Here is a 16,071-nt window from a genome sequence, read left to right as displayed (position 1 = left end):
GATTGCTTCCGTATCACCTGATACCAGGGCCTATAATAAGGCAGAATTACATTACTGACAGTGACTGTTTTGGTTCTCCTCAAAAGTTTTCATTACGCTCCAGAAAAACATCTTCCCGTTGCTTCTTGTACTTAGGTATCTGGTGAACCCTTGGAGTTCCTGTCCAGTAAAATTGAACTCTGTCAGCTTTCTAATATTTTATCACTTCTTTCTGCATAAGAGGCTTTATCAGTTAAAGTGTAAAACCATGGAGTTCTGGGATAAATTTCTTGTGTTCGAATTTAAACAATATTTTTTCCATTGTTTTCGTTCAGCTGTGTATTAGAAACTGTCTTTCGAGGTGCTGTGAAGATGGGAGAGATAAGAGTAGATGGGGGAGATAACTGGTGTAAACGTCAGCAAAAAAAGATGGACACCTCTTACAATCTGGCATCACATTTTCTCTGCTTGATGGTCTTGTTTTTATATTTGTATCAGGAGAGATCTTGTGCATGTTGCCCAAGGAGGTTTGACGCCTCGACTAAAGAACTTTGTCATTGACTGTTGGTTGATGACACTTCCTTGCCTGCATGACTTTACAGACCTGCTACTCACAGACTGGTTATCTAACTTTGTGATTCTCACAGGGCACTTTAGTACCCTAATGCTTGATACTTGCCTTCAGTGGGCTGGCAAAGGATCTTTTTTCCTTTGGGTTCAGTGACTGATTTCTGTTAAAACAGGCCCTCCACTTCCATGAAAAATCAGAATACCCTTGCCTCTTCTTATGGTGACCCTCTAATACAGAAACTAAAAAAACCAGCATTACCTTCCCAAGTGAATTTTTGGGTTTTTTTTTTTCCTTAAAGGTGTGGTACCAGAATGTACATTAAAAAAATCTACCTCATGGGGCGCCTGGGTGGCTCAGTCGGTTAAGCGTCCGACTTTGATCTCGCGGTCTGTGAGTTCGAGCCCTGCGCTGGGCTCTGTGCTGACCGCTCGGAGCCTGAAGCCTGTTTCAGGGTCTGTGTCTCCCTCTCTCTCTGACCCTCCCCCGTTCATGCTCTGTCTCTCTCTGTCTCAAAAATAAACATTAAAAAAAAAATTAAAAAAATCATTTGTCAAAGCTTTTTGTTTGCTCTCCACATACTTGGAAAAGTTTAAAAGCAAGCATAAGAGTCACTTTAACAAATGAAGTCATAATTGGGACCTTACTAGCAGTATTTGTTGGGGCGCCTGGGTGGCTCAGTCAGTTAAGCGTCCCGACTTCGGCTCAGGTCACGATCTCACAGTTCGTGAGTTCGAGCCCCACACCAGGCTCCGTATTGACAGCTCAGAGCCCGGAACCTGCTTCAGATTCTGTGTCTCCTTCTCTCTGCTCCTCTTCTGCTTATACTCTGTCTCTGTCTGTCTGTCTGTCTCTCTCTCTCTCTCTCTCTCTCTCTCTCTCTCTCTCTCTCTCTCAAAAATAAAGAAACATTTAAAAAAATCAAAAAAATATAATAACATTATTTGTTAACAAGATTTCTGTTGAATATGAAGAAGCAGCTGTACTGGAATAAAAAAATCAGTACTGCAGAATATATTCAGGGGGGCAATAGAATGCAGTACTTGAGAACAGCCTATGAAGAGTCAGACCACTTGTGCTCGCATCTGTGCTCCATCGTTAGCTGTCTGACCTCGGGCAAGTGCACTCCAAGTTACAAGGCCTTAGTTTGCTCACATGTGTGAAAAAGCTCACGATACCCTCTTGTATGGTTGTGAGGAAACAGACACAGCCTGCGTATGGTGAGCATTTTATACATGCCATGTGTAGGTGGCATTAGAGAGTGTCGTTACTCTTTTTTCTTCATCCAAAGTATGCATTTTGTCAAGCTCTGATACGCTTTTATATTAGCATTTCTGGTTCGCCTGTAACTATAAACCATGGGGTTGCTAACCTTTCTGGTGAAGGGCCAGACAGTTGATATTTTAGGCTTTATATCAGCTCTGTTGGAACTACCCAGCTCTGTGGTTGTAGACTGAAAGCAGACACAGGCAACTTGTTAAAGAATGAGTTTGGTTGTGTTTTAATAAAATTTTATTGACGGAATGATGTGCTGGATCGAATTTGGCCCGTGGGCCGCAGTTTGAGAACTCTTGTTCTTAAATCACCCATTTTTTGATGAATTTTCTAAAAATCCCAGTGAAATCATAGGAGATACTTAATGAGGTGTGAAGAAAACTAAGAAATCCACGCTTGGTGGCTGGTATGTTAGCATCTTTTCAGAAAAGCTCTGTAAATTCACATGTTATCTCTGTGCTTCTTTTAACAATCAGCAACATTGTTTTGGGCTGACCTGTCGTCATCTGGCAAGTGTGCAGGGCTTAGGGTATTGTGGATAATGTGGTCATAACATGGGTTAATTGTGTAGAAAAACTGCTTAAAGACTCAGCGGACATGGAGAGGAGGAACAGAACAACCGCTGGTTTTACAGGACTATAGTGTTTCATCAGGGCAGGTTCGTAACAGACTCCACCTCTCTGCTTAGACCGAATCATTGTTCAGGTTAGCTTTTTGGGGAGTGGAATCCTTCTAAATCTGAGCTCTTGTTTTTCTGCACTTGTTCTGACATCCTAGCTGTCCTCTCTTTTGTATTTCAGTGCTGGGCTGTTAGTTAATGTGTATCTTCAGTATTTGGTCCTGGAAATAAGCGTGTAATCTGCACATCCTTAAAACGTGTAAGGGATTGTGTCGAGGCTGCAGTCCAGAAATAAGTTAGACCGAAGAAGACACTCATCTACACGGAACATGTCCCCCAAATGTCAGTTTTGCTTTCTGTTCTGTGACTAATTGCCCAGCCATTAAATACCACAGTGGTTTTGGCAGTATGAACTTCGCGGACTTTTGGTAGGCGAGTTCGGGACAAGGCGTGAGGAATCTGTCAAAGCCGTGTATGAATGAGATGTAAAGGTTGTAGTTTTATGCTTCTTGAACACTAAGATAGTTGAACCATCTTGTTCATAAAAGCTACAGGATGAAATCTAGAAGAACAGTTGAGTGTGCAGTGGGCAGACACATTTAATTGCCATGATTCACTATAGTCCGTAAAACTCTTTTTCTTTTTTTAAGATAAACCAGGCATAATAAGTGTGAATATTCCTCTCCTAACCCTCGCCTTCTTTTTTCCCTCCCTTTGAAGCTTCTAGTTCTGTTGCAGGGGCTGTGGGCATGACCACCTCTGGGGAGAGTGAATCCGATGATTCCGAGATGGGACGATTACAAGGTAAAGACGGTTAATGAGCTTATAAGAAACAAGAAGCCATTACCAGATGCCGCCTGTTACTTCTGTGCTTTGTTGAAATTAATTCAGATAAGCTCATTTAAACATAATCTAGCAATGCCTATACTTCCCCCCCCCCCCCCCCCCAAAAAAAAAAAGCTGCTTATTTAGTGATGATTTGGATTTGGAAGATGATCTGTCTCACTCTTTAGTTTTATTGTTTAAACAAAATCTTGTATGTTTATTTTTTATGTTTTTAAATTGTTCTTTATTATGTTTGCTTGTGTAGCTGGTAATAAATTAAGAAAGATCTTGAAAAGGGGATAGTTGAGTATATTGCTGCATGGTGCCTGATAACATAATACATCCAGTGGGGTGCTTTTCGTGTTTGTTCTTTTGTGTTCTTGGTCAGCATTTAAAAATGAATGCAAAGTGTATACATAAACACCAGGTATTTTAATGTTGTGCTTTTGAAGAAGCAACCTTATATTATGTATACACTCTTTACAGGTGGATGGGTATGTATTTTTATTGTCTTCAGATAGTTGGTTTATATGCTAGATCCCCAGTGTGAGGCTTATAAGAAACATTTATAAATCACTTTCAGATCGCTTTTAAGTTCCTAAAGTAACTTTTACAGCAGTCTCTTTTTGACTAGAGGTATTGTGATTCCATTTTTTCTCTTTACGGACATTATAAAAATAATTTTTCATGTTTTTAGAGGATCTCATGACCAGTGTTTGATTGGTAGATAATATTACAGGGAAAACAACACAAGGGTACTTAACCTATAATTTTTTCAAAATAAATATGTACTCTGGGTTTTTCTTGGATCAGTTGAGACAGTCCCCTCTGGCACTAATATTTAGTACCTCCATAAAACCTTAAGATGCCTGCCGTGGAGCGGCACATGGGTGTGGTAACTTATATATTAATATTTAAGAATGATCTTGAAAGTTTAAGGTACTTTCTCTTAAAGTTAGAAATGGGAAGTAACATTGTCTAAATCAGTTATGTGAGATGAATCAGTTGCTTGAAATTTTTAGGTAAGATCAACTGCATTCATAATTCAATTATTCCTCCCGCCTTTCTTTTTTCTTTAGCTTTGTTAGAGGCCAGGGGTCTTCCCCCTCATCTGTTTGGCCCTCTTGGTCCTCGGATGTCACAGCTTTTCCATAGAACAATTGGAAGCGGAGCTAGTAAGTGAATACTTTTGAATTTGCCCTCCCCCTCCAAAACCTTCAATAGTTGAGTGCTGTTTTTACTGTTTATGTATTGATGTAAAGAGGCTTTCGTGTAAGGAGCTTTTCACGAATGTTAACCTGTTTTTAAAAATAGGGTTTGTGCGCATTCTTGCCTTTAAATACATCAACTCGAAGTTCTTCTGTACTTTTATTTTTTGTTAGAGACACGTACACACAAGTGTGAGCGGGGGAGGGGCAGAGAGAGGGAGATACAGAATCAGAAGCAGGCTCCAGGCTCTGAGCTGTCAGCACAGAGCCCGACGTGGGGCTTGAACCCACAAACCGTGAGATCATGACCTGAGCTGATGTTGGACGCTTAACTGACTGAGCCACCCAGGCGCCCCTTGTACTTTTATTTTTGATTACTGAATTGGAATCATTAGAAAACCATCCAGAGTTTATGGCAAGATTGGATCTTTGTTTAACTCTAGGATAGTAAAGAATCTCAAATGATTGCATTGATTATATTATAGCATCTGATTGCATGATTTGCATACGTTTGAATCTTGAATTTTTTTGTGGCATAATAAAATTTAATCCATGAGACAGTCAGTCGTAGAGCTGAGCCTTAGAGAAAAGATTTCTCAGCAGAATTACGAGTCGCTCGACTCATTTAATCAAATTAACATATTATAATCCAGAGATCTTGTCATATATGGTAGACAAAACAGTGACTCTTGAAGTGGCAGTTTGTAACAAGAATAACTTTTGCATAATTACAAATCCAGTTAAATTCTTTTGGTATAGCATACTATCTTTAGCTTTCTTAAACAAAATTTGCATTTAAGTATTTTTTAATAACTCCATTGATAATGTTTTCCATAGAATCAGCAGGCTATTTTTAGACTTGTCTTGATTAACTTTAACATTTCTGAAGTGTTAACTGAAACCTATTAACTCTGACCTTACTAATAAGTGCTCATAGAATTTTCCATCAAGTATTCTAAGGTGTTTTTTGTTTTGTTTTTTGTTTTTTAAACCTGATGCGCTGTGTGGACATATGCTCACATGTGTGTATTTATACTTAAGTCCTTTTCAAGTTTCTGGCCTTAGCATTTGACAGGAAATTTAAGAAGCAGCTGGTATTTGGGTTTGGTGTGGTTTTGCTTTTGCTGCCCTGACACTCAGCTCTCAGATAATGTGCCCTTTTGCAAAGTTCTCACGAACTTCTGAGTGAGGATTTTGATTTAGTGTCATTTATTAGGTACGGGGATTGTCCTGAATCATAAACAGGATAATATACAGAGTTTTTCCCATATGGAGCTTCCATGCTAGAGGGTGACCCTGACAATGAGGAAGACAGCTGTCCTATAGAAAAATTTCAGATAGCATCAGTGCAGTGAAGGAAAACAGAACAAAACAAGGATGTCAGTTGGCTGGTGAGAGGATATCAGTAGGCTGGTTAGAGAAACCTTCTCCGAGGCAGGGTGAGTTTGTGGATCCTTAAGTGAGGAAGCCTGCCCCACACGGGTCTGAGGGGAGATGAAGTTCACCACCAGAGGTGGGAATTAGCTTGGCATGTTGGAGACATAGCAGGAGGGGCCTGCGGAACGAGTTAAGCTATAAAAGATGAAATCTATGAGGGGTAGATACTTTTTTTTTTTTCAACGTTTATTTATTTTTGGGACAGAGAGAGACAGAGCATGAATGGGGGAGGGGCAGAGAGAGAGAGGAAGACACAGAATCGGAAACAGGCTCCAGGCTCTGAGCCATCAGCCCAGAGCCCGACGCGGGGCTCGAACTCACGGACCGCGAGATCGTGACCTGGTTGAAGTCGGACGCTTAACCGACTGCGCCACCCAGGCGCCCCTATGAGGGGTAGATACTTGATAGGTCAGGTAGGGCTTGGCAGGCCTTGGGCCAGTGTGGGGTTTAACCCAGTACGTGTACTTAGGAACCACTGAAGGCCTTAGGAAAGGGGAAGGACATATTTATTACAGAAATGATCAAATACACCCCAAAGTTGAGGGTATAGTAGTAGACTAACCTCCATGAACCATGAACCCATCAACAATTACCAGTCCACAGCAACTGTTGTTTCAGTTACATCCTCAACCTTTCTCTCAAATCCTTTTTCAGGCAGTCCTAGGCACCATTTCATTTGCATGTCATTGAATTTGTAACTATAAGGACAAAAGTTTTTAGACAGTGTTGTGGTCCTGTGAAGAGGAATCCTTACTTTTATTAAATGCCTGTTTAGAGTGCAAATGCTCTAGGCCTCTCAGAAATCCAGTTAAAATTTTTGTTTGAATCAGGACCAAAATGTGATCTGTACATTGCCATCAGTTAGTGTGTTTAAGTTCTTCTTCTTTGTCTTTTTTTTTTTTTCTCTTGAGAGAAATTTGATGCATTTATTTTGCCACTTCATTTATTTCTTAGAGAAGGCTAGGAAGAAAACATGTTGCAGGGCTGCCTGAGAGTATTAAGAGTAAAGTATCTCAAACCCATATTAAGGGTTGACCATTGCATATGAAATTAATGTGGGCCATAGATTAGAACCAGAGTAGAAAGAAGTGGTGTCCCCCCAGGCCTGTGACCCAGCTTCAGCACTGCCTACTCCACGGCCAGTCTTTGTCTTTACCCTTGCCCACATCCCTTCTCCCACATTGTTTGAAATGAATCCCAGACATTATATAATATTACCTATAAACATTTTATCATGTAGCTCAAGGTAATGCCCCTTAAAACACACATACACACCCCCAGATTATCGTTATCATACCCAAAAAATTAAACTAGTGATTCCTTTAATAATTACCGTCTGATGGGTGTCAAGTTTCCATCTGTTGAATATCATCAGTGTGTTTCTCTATAAACTGGCAGTTGGATCCAGAGGATTTTTCAGATTCAAGTTTGATTCTTTCTTTAGTCCCTTGGTGGGAAAGACTGCTGAAGTGGTAGTGGGTTCTAATACGAGGAGGTACCTTAAAGTCTGATTGTCTCTTCTGCCATCAAAACTCAGTGTCTAGATGACAGGGAGTATAAAATGATGGTACCTCACATCTGATGACCAGACTTCATTTATTAGAAGTAAAAGAGGTGATTTTTAAGTAGAAATCTATTAAGAGTATCTCCCTTCTATTCTGCCACACAGAAGAGTAACAGGAAAAGTGGTTGTCTCGCCTTTATTTACCAGTTTGGAAAGTAGTTGGTTTTTGCTTCCTCCAAAGTGCCATTGTGGTTTTAAATATCACTGTCAAGTGCAGACGTGTTTTTAGACATTTCTGTGATTTTTACTGATTAAATTGTCATATTGGGCAATGGCGTCTTTTTTAGGTTGGCTTCTGAATCTTTTTGATTTGATCCCAGTAGTTTTTGTTAATTTCCTTCCTCTCTGATATGTCAGGCACCACCCCCACCCCAAATATCTGAAATTAGGGATTTTTTCAGAACACCCTGGTTTCTTTTACATGAAATAGTATTTAGAGCCCATTACCTAGAGTCTAGGTATGTTCGTTTATACCTGGGTGATCTTTGTTATTGGATGCTTGTAATGAACAAACCTAGAAAAGAATTGTATTTTATCTTTTAAAATAAAAATAAGGAGTTCCTACTTTTAATGCCAATTCAAATTTTAGGGCTGCAAGATTTACCTTTATCGTGTATCTCCCATGCCACAAATTCCAGTTCCCAGTAATAATATCATAGTCCTCTGTTTACTTTCTCCTACAGTACAAACTTCAGTGTAACACCAAAAGTAATATGAATGAGAATGTTTTAATTTTTGAACGGTTTTTCTTATGGTGTTTGTTGGGACTCACTTTGTGGTCAGATTTTTGGATTTCAAAGTAATTTGAAATGATTGCTTCTATATTCAGGCTGCCACATTGGTTTGGTTCATTTGCTTTGTGTTGCTTTTAACTCTTAGAGATTGCTTTTAAGTTTTAACTTCAATTTTATACTTATGGGATGTTCACATGCTTTAAAAAGTCAAATTATTAATAAGGTATGTTTAGAGACGTCTTATCATCTTTTGTGATTCCCTTTGCCTTGCTTCCTCCTCCCACACAAATAACCTTTGTTAATTTTATGGCTTGTCCTTCTGTTATTTACTTTAGAAAACAAAAACAAATTTATATTCTCTATTCCACACACACGCTGCCTTTTTAAGATAAGAGTAGTAAACTTTATACGCTTTATGTTGCTCTTAACAATATTTTGGGGTTCACTTTCTATAGCTGCTGCATAGTGCTCCGCCGTGGGGCTGAAGTTTATTTAGCATATCCTCTGTTGGACATTCAGGTCATTTCCAGTCTTCCTTGTATTGCAGTAGTAAAACACAGCTTTTGTATTTTTTCCTGCGTCATCTTTAGGATAGATTATTATAAATCAGCCTTTTTTGAAGTTGTACCTTTTTGTATTTCTTTAACAAACAACGTGGTGTCATTTTTTTTTTTTCTTCTAACCTTTTAGGTATATATCCTTGTAGACCTCGGTTAGTGGTTACTGTAGAGATGTTAATGCGTGTCCTTGGTTTATTATAGCCAACCTTATATTAATACTTTACCACATCCCAGACAATGTAAGGAGTACAACACCTTTGCTCTTTTTACCTCCTGCCATCCTCTATGCTGTTGTTTTAATTTGTTATGCTTATACATGTGTTAGTAAACACAGTAAGACCTAATTTTTGTTGTAGATCATCCATATTCCTTTGTCCACATACATTTTCAGTGCTCTTAATTCCCTCCTACAGTTCCTCTCTTCTAATCAGAATAGTTTCCCTTCAGCCTGAAGAACTTTTTTTGATGTGGTGAATGACTGCTAGTAATGCTTTTTCTCTGCTTTTGAGAAATCCTTGATTTGCCTTAATTTTGAAAATATATTTTCCCCAGCTATAAAATTCTCATTTAGCACTTTGTAATGTCTTCTGGTTTCCATAGTTGCTATTTAAAAGTCTTACTGGTGCCCTTTCGAGGCAATGTCTTTTTTCTTCTGGCTTTTAAGATTTGTTTTTTTCAAATTAGTATTAATTCTTAATAGTTTGTATTCAGCCTAGTGACTTATTTTTAATTTGCTTAGGTTTGACTGAGCATTTGAGGCTGTGAGTTTGATACCTTTCATCAGTTTGGAAAATTCTTGGCCATTATCTCATGAAATAACTGCTCTTATCTCATGATCTCTTCATATATTCCTCTTTCTTTCCTTCTGGGAGTATCAAGATCATACATGTTCAGCTTTGGGCTTCATCCAGCATGTTTCTCTGGCTCTATTTTACTTTATTATTTTTTTTCCCTTTTGTCCAGTTTGAAAACTTTCTATTGATCAGTTTTCAGATTTCACTAATTCTTTTTTCTGCTGAAATCTTTAATCTTTTGGTAAACCCACCAATGAGTTTTTAATTTCAGATACTTCCACTTCTGGACAGATAACTTGATTTTGTTTTGTAGATTCTTGTTTTCTATTAAATGCTTTACATTCTTATTCATGTTGTCTATCTTTGGTTATATTTGCAGTTTTGGTTATGTGTGTCATAAAATACTTTTCAAATTAGGGGCACCTGGGTGGCTCATCAGTTAAGGGTCCAACAGCAGCTCAGGTCATGATCTCACGGTTCGTGAGTTCAAGCCTCGTGTCATACTCTGTGCCGACAGCTCAGAGCGTGGAGCCTGCTTCAGATTCTGTGTCTCCCTTTCTCTGTTCTCCCCCGCTCATACTCTGTCTCTCTTTCTCAGAAATGAATTTAAAACATTAAAAAAGTTAAAAAAAAAAAAGTTTTCAAATTCTAATGATGTTGGTCGGTTTCCATTTTTTTCTCTCTTGATTATCTGTCACATTTTCCTGCCTCTTCATGTGTCTAGTAGTTATTTATGTGCTAGACATTTTGTATAGAAGAACTGGAGAGACCCCAAGTGAGATTTTCTACTGTAAAGGTTTCCCCTTTTCTGTATTTAAATATTAAGGGTCAGATGCTAATCAGTTTGTTCCCTTCAGGGCATTAGCTTGTTTTGACTAGAATTGCAATTTTTGTATGACTCGTTACACCTCTGGCTCATCCCTGTTTGTATGTTGTAACCCTCCCACGGTGTTGATTGAGAACCTTGCAGGTCTCTGTCGACTGAGACTTCATTCATTATGCAGTTTGAAAATATTGTTGATGTCTTGGGGGGTAGGGCCTACCGACTGTACATATTTGAAGCAGGCCTCCTCCCTCTGTAGGGACTTTTGTCTTCTGGAGCACCGTGAGAATGCACGAGGTTTTGTTCTGTCTTACCAAAACTTCTGATTCATCCCTAGCCCTCTTCACAGCTCTAGAACTGAGCACATGTCCGGTGGGACCAATGCAGTTGGAAACATCAGCTTCCTGTGACTCCCAGCAGTACTATGGGTTCTCTCCATCCATATCAGCAGTTGGCAAACTGCTGCCCAGTGGCCAAATTCAGCCTCCTGCTTGGTTTTATAGAGTCTGTGAACTAATAAAAATGATGTTTATATTTTTAAATGGCTGAAAAACTTTCAAAAGTAGTATTTTCTGACACGTGAAAATTCAATGAACATCAGATTCTAGTGTACGTAAAGTTTTATTGGAATACAGACAGCCATGCTTATCTGTTTACGTATTGTCTCTTTTTGCCTTTGTGCTCGGGTTGAATAGTTGCAGCAGAGACCCTATGGCTTCTAAAGCCGAAAATATTAATATCTGGCTCTTTATAAAAAATGTTTGCCTACCAACCCTGATCTGTGATGGTGGTTCTTAAAGTGTGCGTCTGTGGATTGCTGGCTGTTCCTGAGACCCTAACGTTGAATCCATAGGCCAGAACTCTAGTAATAATTGCTGAGGTTTTGCCTCTTCTACTTTGTTTCACGTTTGAATTTTGTTGATGTTGATGGTGCAAAAGCTGTGGTAGGTAAAAGTGTCGGTGCTTGATTGAAAAAATCAAAGCAGTGGCTCCAGACTGCACGAACAGTCGCTGTAGTTTTCAGTACCATAGGCTCCTAGTAAAATAACTCCATTTTTTTACGTGAGGATGCCCTTGCTAAGCAAAGTTATTAACTGTATTGTCTTTACCAGTAAGTACATGTCTTTTTAATAGTCTTTGTGAAAACTGGGGCCCGTGTTCTCCACATTCTTCATCTCAAACAGTGTTGCCACAGATTGACAGTAGATGCAGAGGTGGTCATACCGCTGGTTTTGTTGTTGTTGCTAGTTGTTTTTTTGTTTTGTTGTGTTCTTTTTGTAGTCTTGACCTTTAAATGATTTGCAACAGAAAACGTAGTCATCTCTGAATTTTTTTGTTTTAGAAAGTAGGGTGGTTTTCACACAAATTTTGTTTATATTAATATGTAATGATTTAACAAATAGTTAAAAATTTTCTCTTTTAATTCCAAACATATTTATAAATATCAGCAGATATAAACCACATAAACAAGAGTGCTTTGGGGCTCTTCAGCAATTTTTAAGAGTACAAAGAGGTTCTAAAACCAAAATTGATCAGAGCATAAACGATAGCTTTGGCTTTTTATTGTCATTTTTGGTTTGGTTTAGGGTGTTTTTAGGAACATCCTAAAGGTTCAGTGGTTATTGTTGATGATTTTGATCATGCTAACATCATCTGTGTCCTAGACCTCCAGTGTTGATAAGACATGTGTGTTGATAAGGCATCCAGTGGCATGTGTCAGTTTTTCCTATTTTGGGTGGTTGTGCTATTAGCGTATACTTTCATGAGCTGTTTCATCCTTGAAAAGCAAATCTAGAAGCCACCGAGGATTCTTTGTTTTCATTAGTTTACTTTCCATTCATTTGTTTGGCCTTTCACATTTCAACTCAGAAACGATTAGCCTGCTCTAACTGGAACTGACGTTATTTGGAAAAGTTTAAAGATGGCAAGCCATATGAATTTGACTTTCTTGCGGTCTGTTGTTGGATTGACTCTTAGTTACGCTAAAGTTATGTAGGCAGTAATAGTTGTCCAGTTCACTAGCCACAGTCTTACACGATAGAGAAAAATAAATCTTTCAAGGATCACCATGTGTCCCTTTGAAAGGCTGTGCCATCCAGGAAGATCACTGTAACTTAATTCAATTTTAAAGAAACTTTGGTTTTCATGTGAATCCCACATTCATTGGACAGTTTCCAAGTGTGTGCCATTTCTAAGCCATTTCATTAATAATACAGGAGTGGAAAAATCCCATACACAAACAGCTTGAAAAGGTATAAGAAGAGAAGGGGCCTGAAGTAGCATCAGTTATAATTTAGTTAGCATTAATCGAGTTAACCATGCTCACAAGTAGGAAGATGTTCGTGAAAATTTGAAACACACTTTATTTTTGAGTATGTTTTCCAGTTCACTGACAAGTCTTTCTCTGTGGTGGCTGAATCTTAGTGTTTTTCAGTTGTTTGGGCAATGGATTTGAGCCTTAAAAGTGAAAGTACTCTCTCGCACTCTGATGGCAGCATCTGCACTGGGAATGAGAGGAGGTGAAAAACCCAGTCTTTTCCTGTTTTTAGAACTACTTCATTCTCTGCAATCTCTTTCCTTAGATGCATTGCTCCGTCTGTCTTTATTTTCTTGCCCTCTGTTAACCTGGATTCCATTTATGCTGACCAGGTCTTTAGAGGTATGCGGCATTTCCTTTTAAGACAGGACATCGCACGGGCGCCTGGGTGGCTCTCTCAGTTAAGCGTCTGGCTCTTGATTCTGGCTCAGGTCATGATCTCGGGGTCTGTGGGATCAAGGCCCACGTCAGGCCTTGCTGCGCTGACAGCACGGAGTCGGCTTGGGATCTCTCTCTCTCCTTCTCTCTGCCCCTCCCCTGCTCGCTCGCTCACTCACTCTGTCTCTAAAAATAAATAAATAAACTTAACAGGTTTTATAAAAAAAAATACACGTTAAAGGTAACAATTTATATTCATTTCACAGATACCATTTTTTTGTTTCAGCTAGTAAGAGCCAGTCAGCTTGTCTGATTTAAAAGGAAAATTAAAAGACAAAAATCTGTAAATACTGTGAGATCACTTTAAGGTAGACTAAATCCAACTCATTTAATTCTGCCTTGAAGTATCAGCACCCTGTGTTAGCGCTGGAATAGATCCAGCCTTTCATGGGGATCCAAAGACGACAAGCAGCCAGCTACCACGTAGAGTCCCACCTTATACCTAGGAACCGTTTCCTTGCATGTTTGAAAATGACGATTTTCTTTCCTGTGAAGGCTCTAAGGCCCAGCAGCTTCTGCAAGGACTGCAGGCGAGTGATGAAAGCCAGCAACTCCAGGCGGTTATCGAAATGTGTCAGTTATTGGTCATGGGAAATGAAGAGACGCTGGGAGGGTTTCCCGTCAAGAGTGTCGTTCCTGCTTTGGTAAGAGACTTCCCCCTTCTTTCTACCTTAGTTGTTCTCTGGATGCTACCGTGAAAGCACAATTAGTGTCATCGTGAATTTTAAAATACGGTAGAACTAAGAGCGGATTGTGGCTTCATGCTTAGAGATCTCGTGACTGATGGTAATAATGAATCAGTACATCTGCTCAACTACTTCTTTGTAAGTAGTTACCCATCCTTGATACGTAAATGACTGGTCTTCAATTTCCAGTTGTTTGTCCCATCGGGTAGGACCTAGACTTACTGCGCCAAAATTGACACGCTTTCTCTTTTAAACTGGTGATACATACGCAGTACTAAATGGCTCGCTTGTGGGCTGGCTTTGTGGGTCACAAAGGTTTCATGTTTGATAATTGTATGCAATGGCAGAGCATTCAAGCCAGAATACCACGTGAATCCTTCCAGGTTAGGTGTTACGTTAAGCAAAAATCAAAGAAACAAAAAAATCTTCTGGTGACTTTTCAACACGGTTGTGAGTTGATGTTTAAAATTTTATTAACATCTTAATCGCTTAAGCTTTTTAATGGAAAACAACAGGAAGAGAAATTGCCGCTACTAAATATGTGCCCCTGAGTCTTAAATAGTGGCTTGGTAGTTTTCTGAGTTCAAGATGAGAACACTTGGCTATAATTGAAAATTAAAATTTAAGTCGACTAAAAGACTAACATAAACATCATGAACACACTCAGCATATTTTACCTTGGAAGTTAAAAATAAGTATCATGTTAAGTCTTGTTGACGGAAATTTGGTTGATATGGGATCGCCCCATTTGATCACATTATCAGATCGTGGGGGCAGTTGAATGAGCTCATTGAAACACAGGGTGACATGGTCTTTGTTTTGTCCGTTCTTGTTGGGTGGCTCCGCTCTGGCAGGGGTGATAAAGGATGGGCCGGTTTCTTTACCTTCTGCCACGCAGACCTCTGGGTAATGGACACTAGCATTTAAATATTACCAGTGCCATTCTGTTGAAGGCTGGAATGTTGATTTCTGAATGTGTAATGAAAGCAGTATTTATTTTTCTGTCTTTACATTTTGCCTCTGTTAATATTCACACTCACCCCACTCATTTCCCCGCTCGTTACAAAATAACCACAAAGAGCTAGGTTTATCTTATGTTACCTAAAATGCAGTTTTTATTAGTCGGATAAAGAGGTTATTAAATCTAGGCACAGATGTTGGCACATAATGTAATTTACTTAATTTCTTAGTTGTTGATTAGATTTGAGTGCTCAGTAGGCCTGCACAAGTCAGCTCTTGCTATTAATACTGACTGCTGTTAATGAATTGGCCAGATTTATCTTGTATCATAATTGAATATTGTGATTATATATCCATCCATCACCATTCACTTGTGTGACTGTAGTCATTTTTGGTGATGAGGAATCTATAGCAGTTTTTCCCAAACATGGTCTGTAAGGTTCATTCTACCTTAAGAATTGAAGAACTTGTTTCTTTTCTTGTTAACGTTAACAACCCCTTTCAGTTTACAGTGGGTGTTTTAGATGGCTGATTGTGGATGGTTTTGAGTGCCACTGAACCCCAAAATGGGGCATGTGTGTATGTGTTTGTGTGTGTGTTTTAACAAAAAGTTATCAGGTCCTTTAGTATGTGTGTATACCTTACCCAGCATAATTCAAAGCTGAGAAGGCACTCCTATGAAATGAATATTGTATTAGAATATCTCACGTCCATTATTAAATAATTTAATTGAAAGGTACTTTATAGCTTAAATTCTACACATTAAAAATTTTCCATTTAGAACTAGAAGACCGTGACAGATTGCTTCCCCAAATAGGAAATTTCTTTGGTAGCTTTGGCTGCTTCAGGAGGATGGACAATTTACATATATGCATATATACTTCTGTATAGGGGTATTCCCACCTTTGAAAAACATGGCTGAAATTTGCTTAAGGACGTTTCCACAAGAGAAAGTAAATAAAATATTTAGATTCTCTCCTGTATTTGTAGAATAATTACATTAACTTGGGTTTTAATTAGTGCATAATTTGTTTCTGATGTGATCAATTTTGTGTTTAGATTCTATACTACTGTGCATATTACAGCTGAGTTAAATGGTGTTTGGTTCAACTTGTAGAGAAGCTTATTTACAAGAGATGAAGCATTGGCCTTGACTCTGTACTGACAGCTGTTCACAAACATCAGTGCATTGCCGGTCTGTTTGTTTATGTATTAAGTATTTATTGATGCCTGGGATTCTGAAGGGGGGCTGGAGGTAACCAGAGTAGTTGGTTATAGGTGACA

The 16,071-nt window shown here is 38.9% G+C and overlaps 1 protein-coding gene across 18 annotated transcripts in view; it reads left to right on the top strand.

Moving 5' to 3' along the window:
- TRIP12 (thyroid hormone receptor interactor 12) overlaps positions 1–16,071 on the top strand; it is a 140,117-nt gene that overhangs the window by 76,982 nt on the left and 47,064 nt on the right. For all 18 annotated transcript variants that reach the window (XM_019838808.3, XM_019838807.3, XM_023259785.2 and 15 more), the window contains 3 exons: positions 3,162–3,245; positions 4,346–4,441; positions 13,637–13,785. In XM_019838808.3, the coding sequence (XP_019694367.1) occupies positions 3,162–3,245; positions 4,346–4,441; positions 13,637–13,785 (329 nt within the window). The remainder of the gene's footprint in view (positions 1–3,161; positions 3,246–4,345; positions 4,442–13,636; positions 13,786–16,071) is intronic.

Source organism: Felis catus, chromosome C1 (genome assembly GCF_018350175.1).
Source record: "Felis catus isolate Fca126 chromosome C1, F.catus_Fca126_mat1.0, whole genome shotgun sequence".
In the NCBI taxonomy this organism is placed as follows: Eukaryota; Metazoa; Chordata; class Mammalia; order Carnivora; family Felidae; genus Felis; species Felis catus.
Note: the sequence above shows the minus strand (reverse complement) of the source record. Positions and strands in the feature narration are given on the sequence as shown.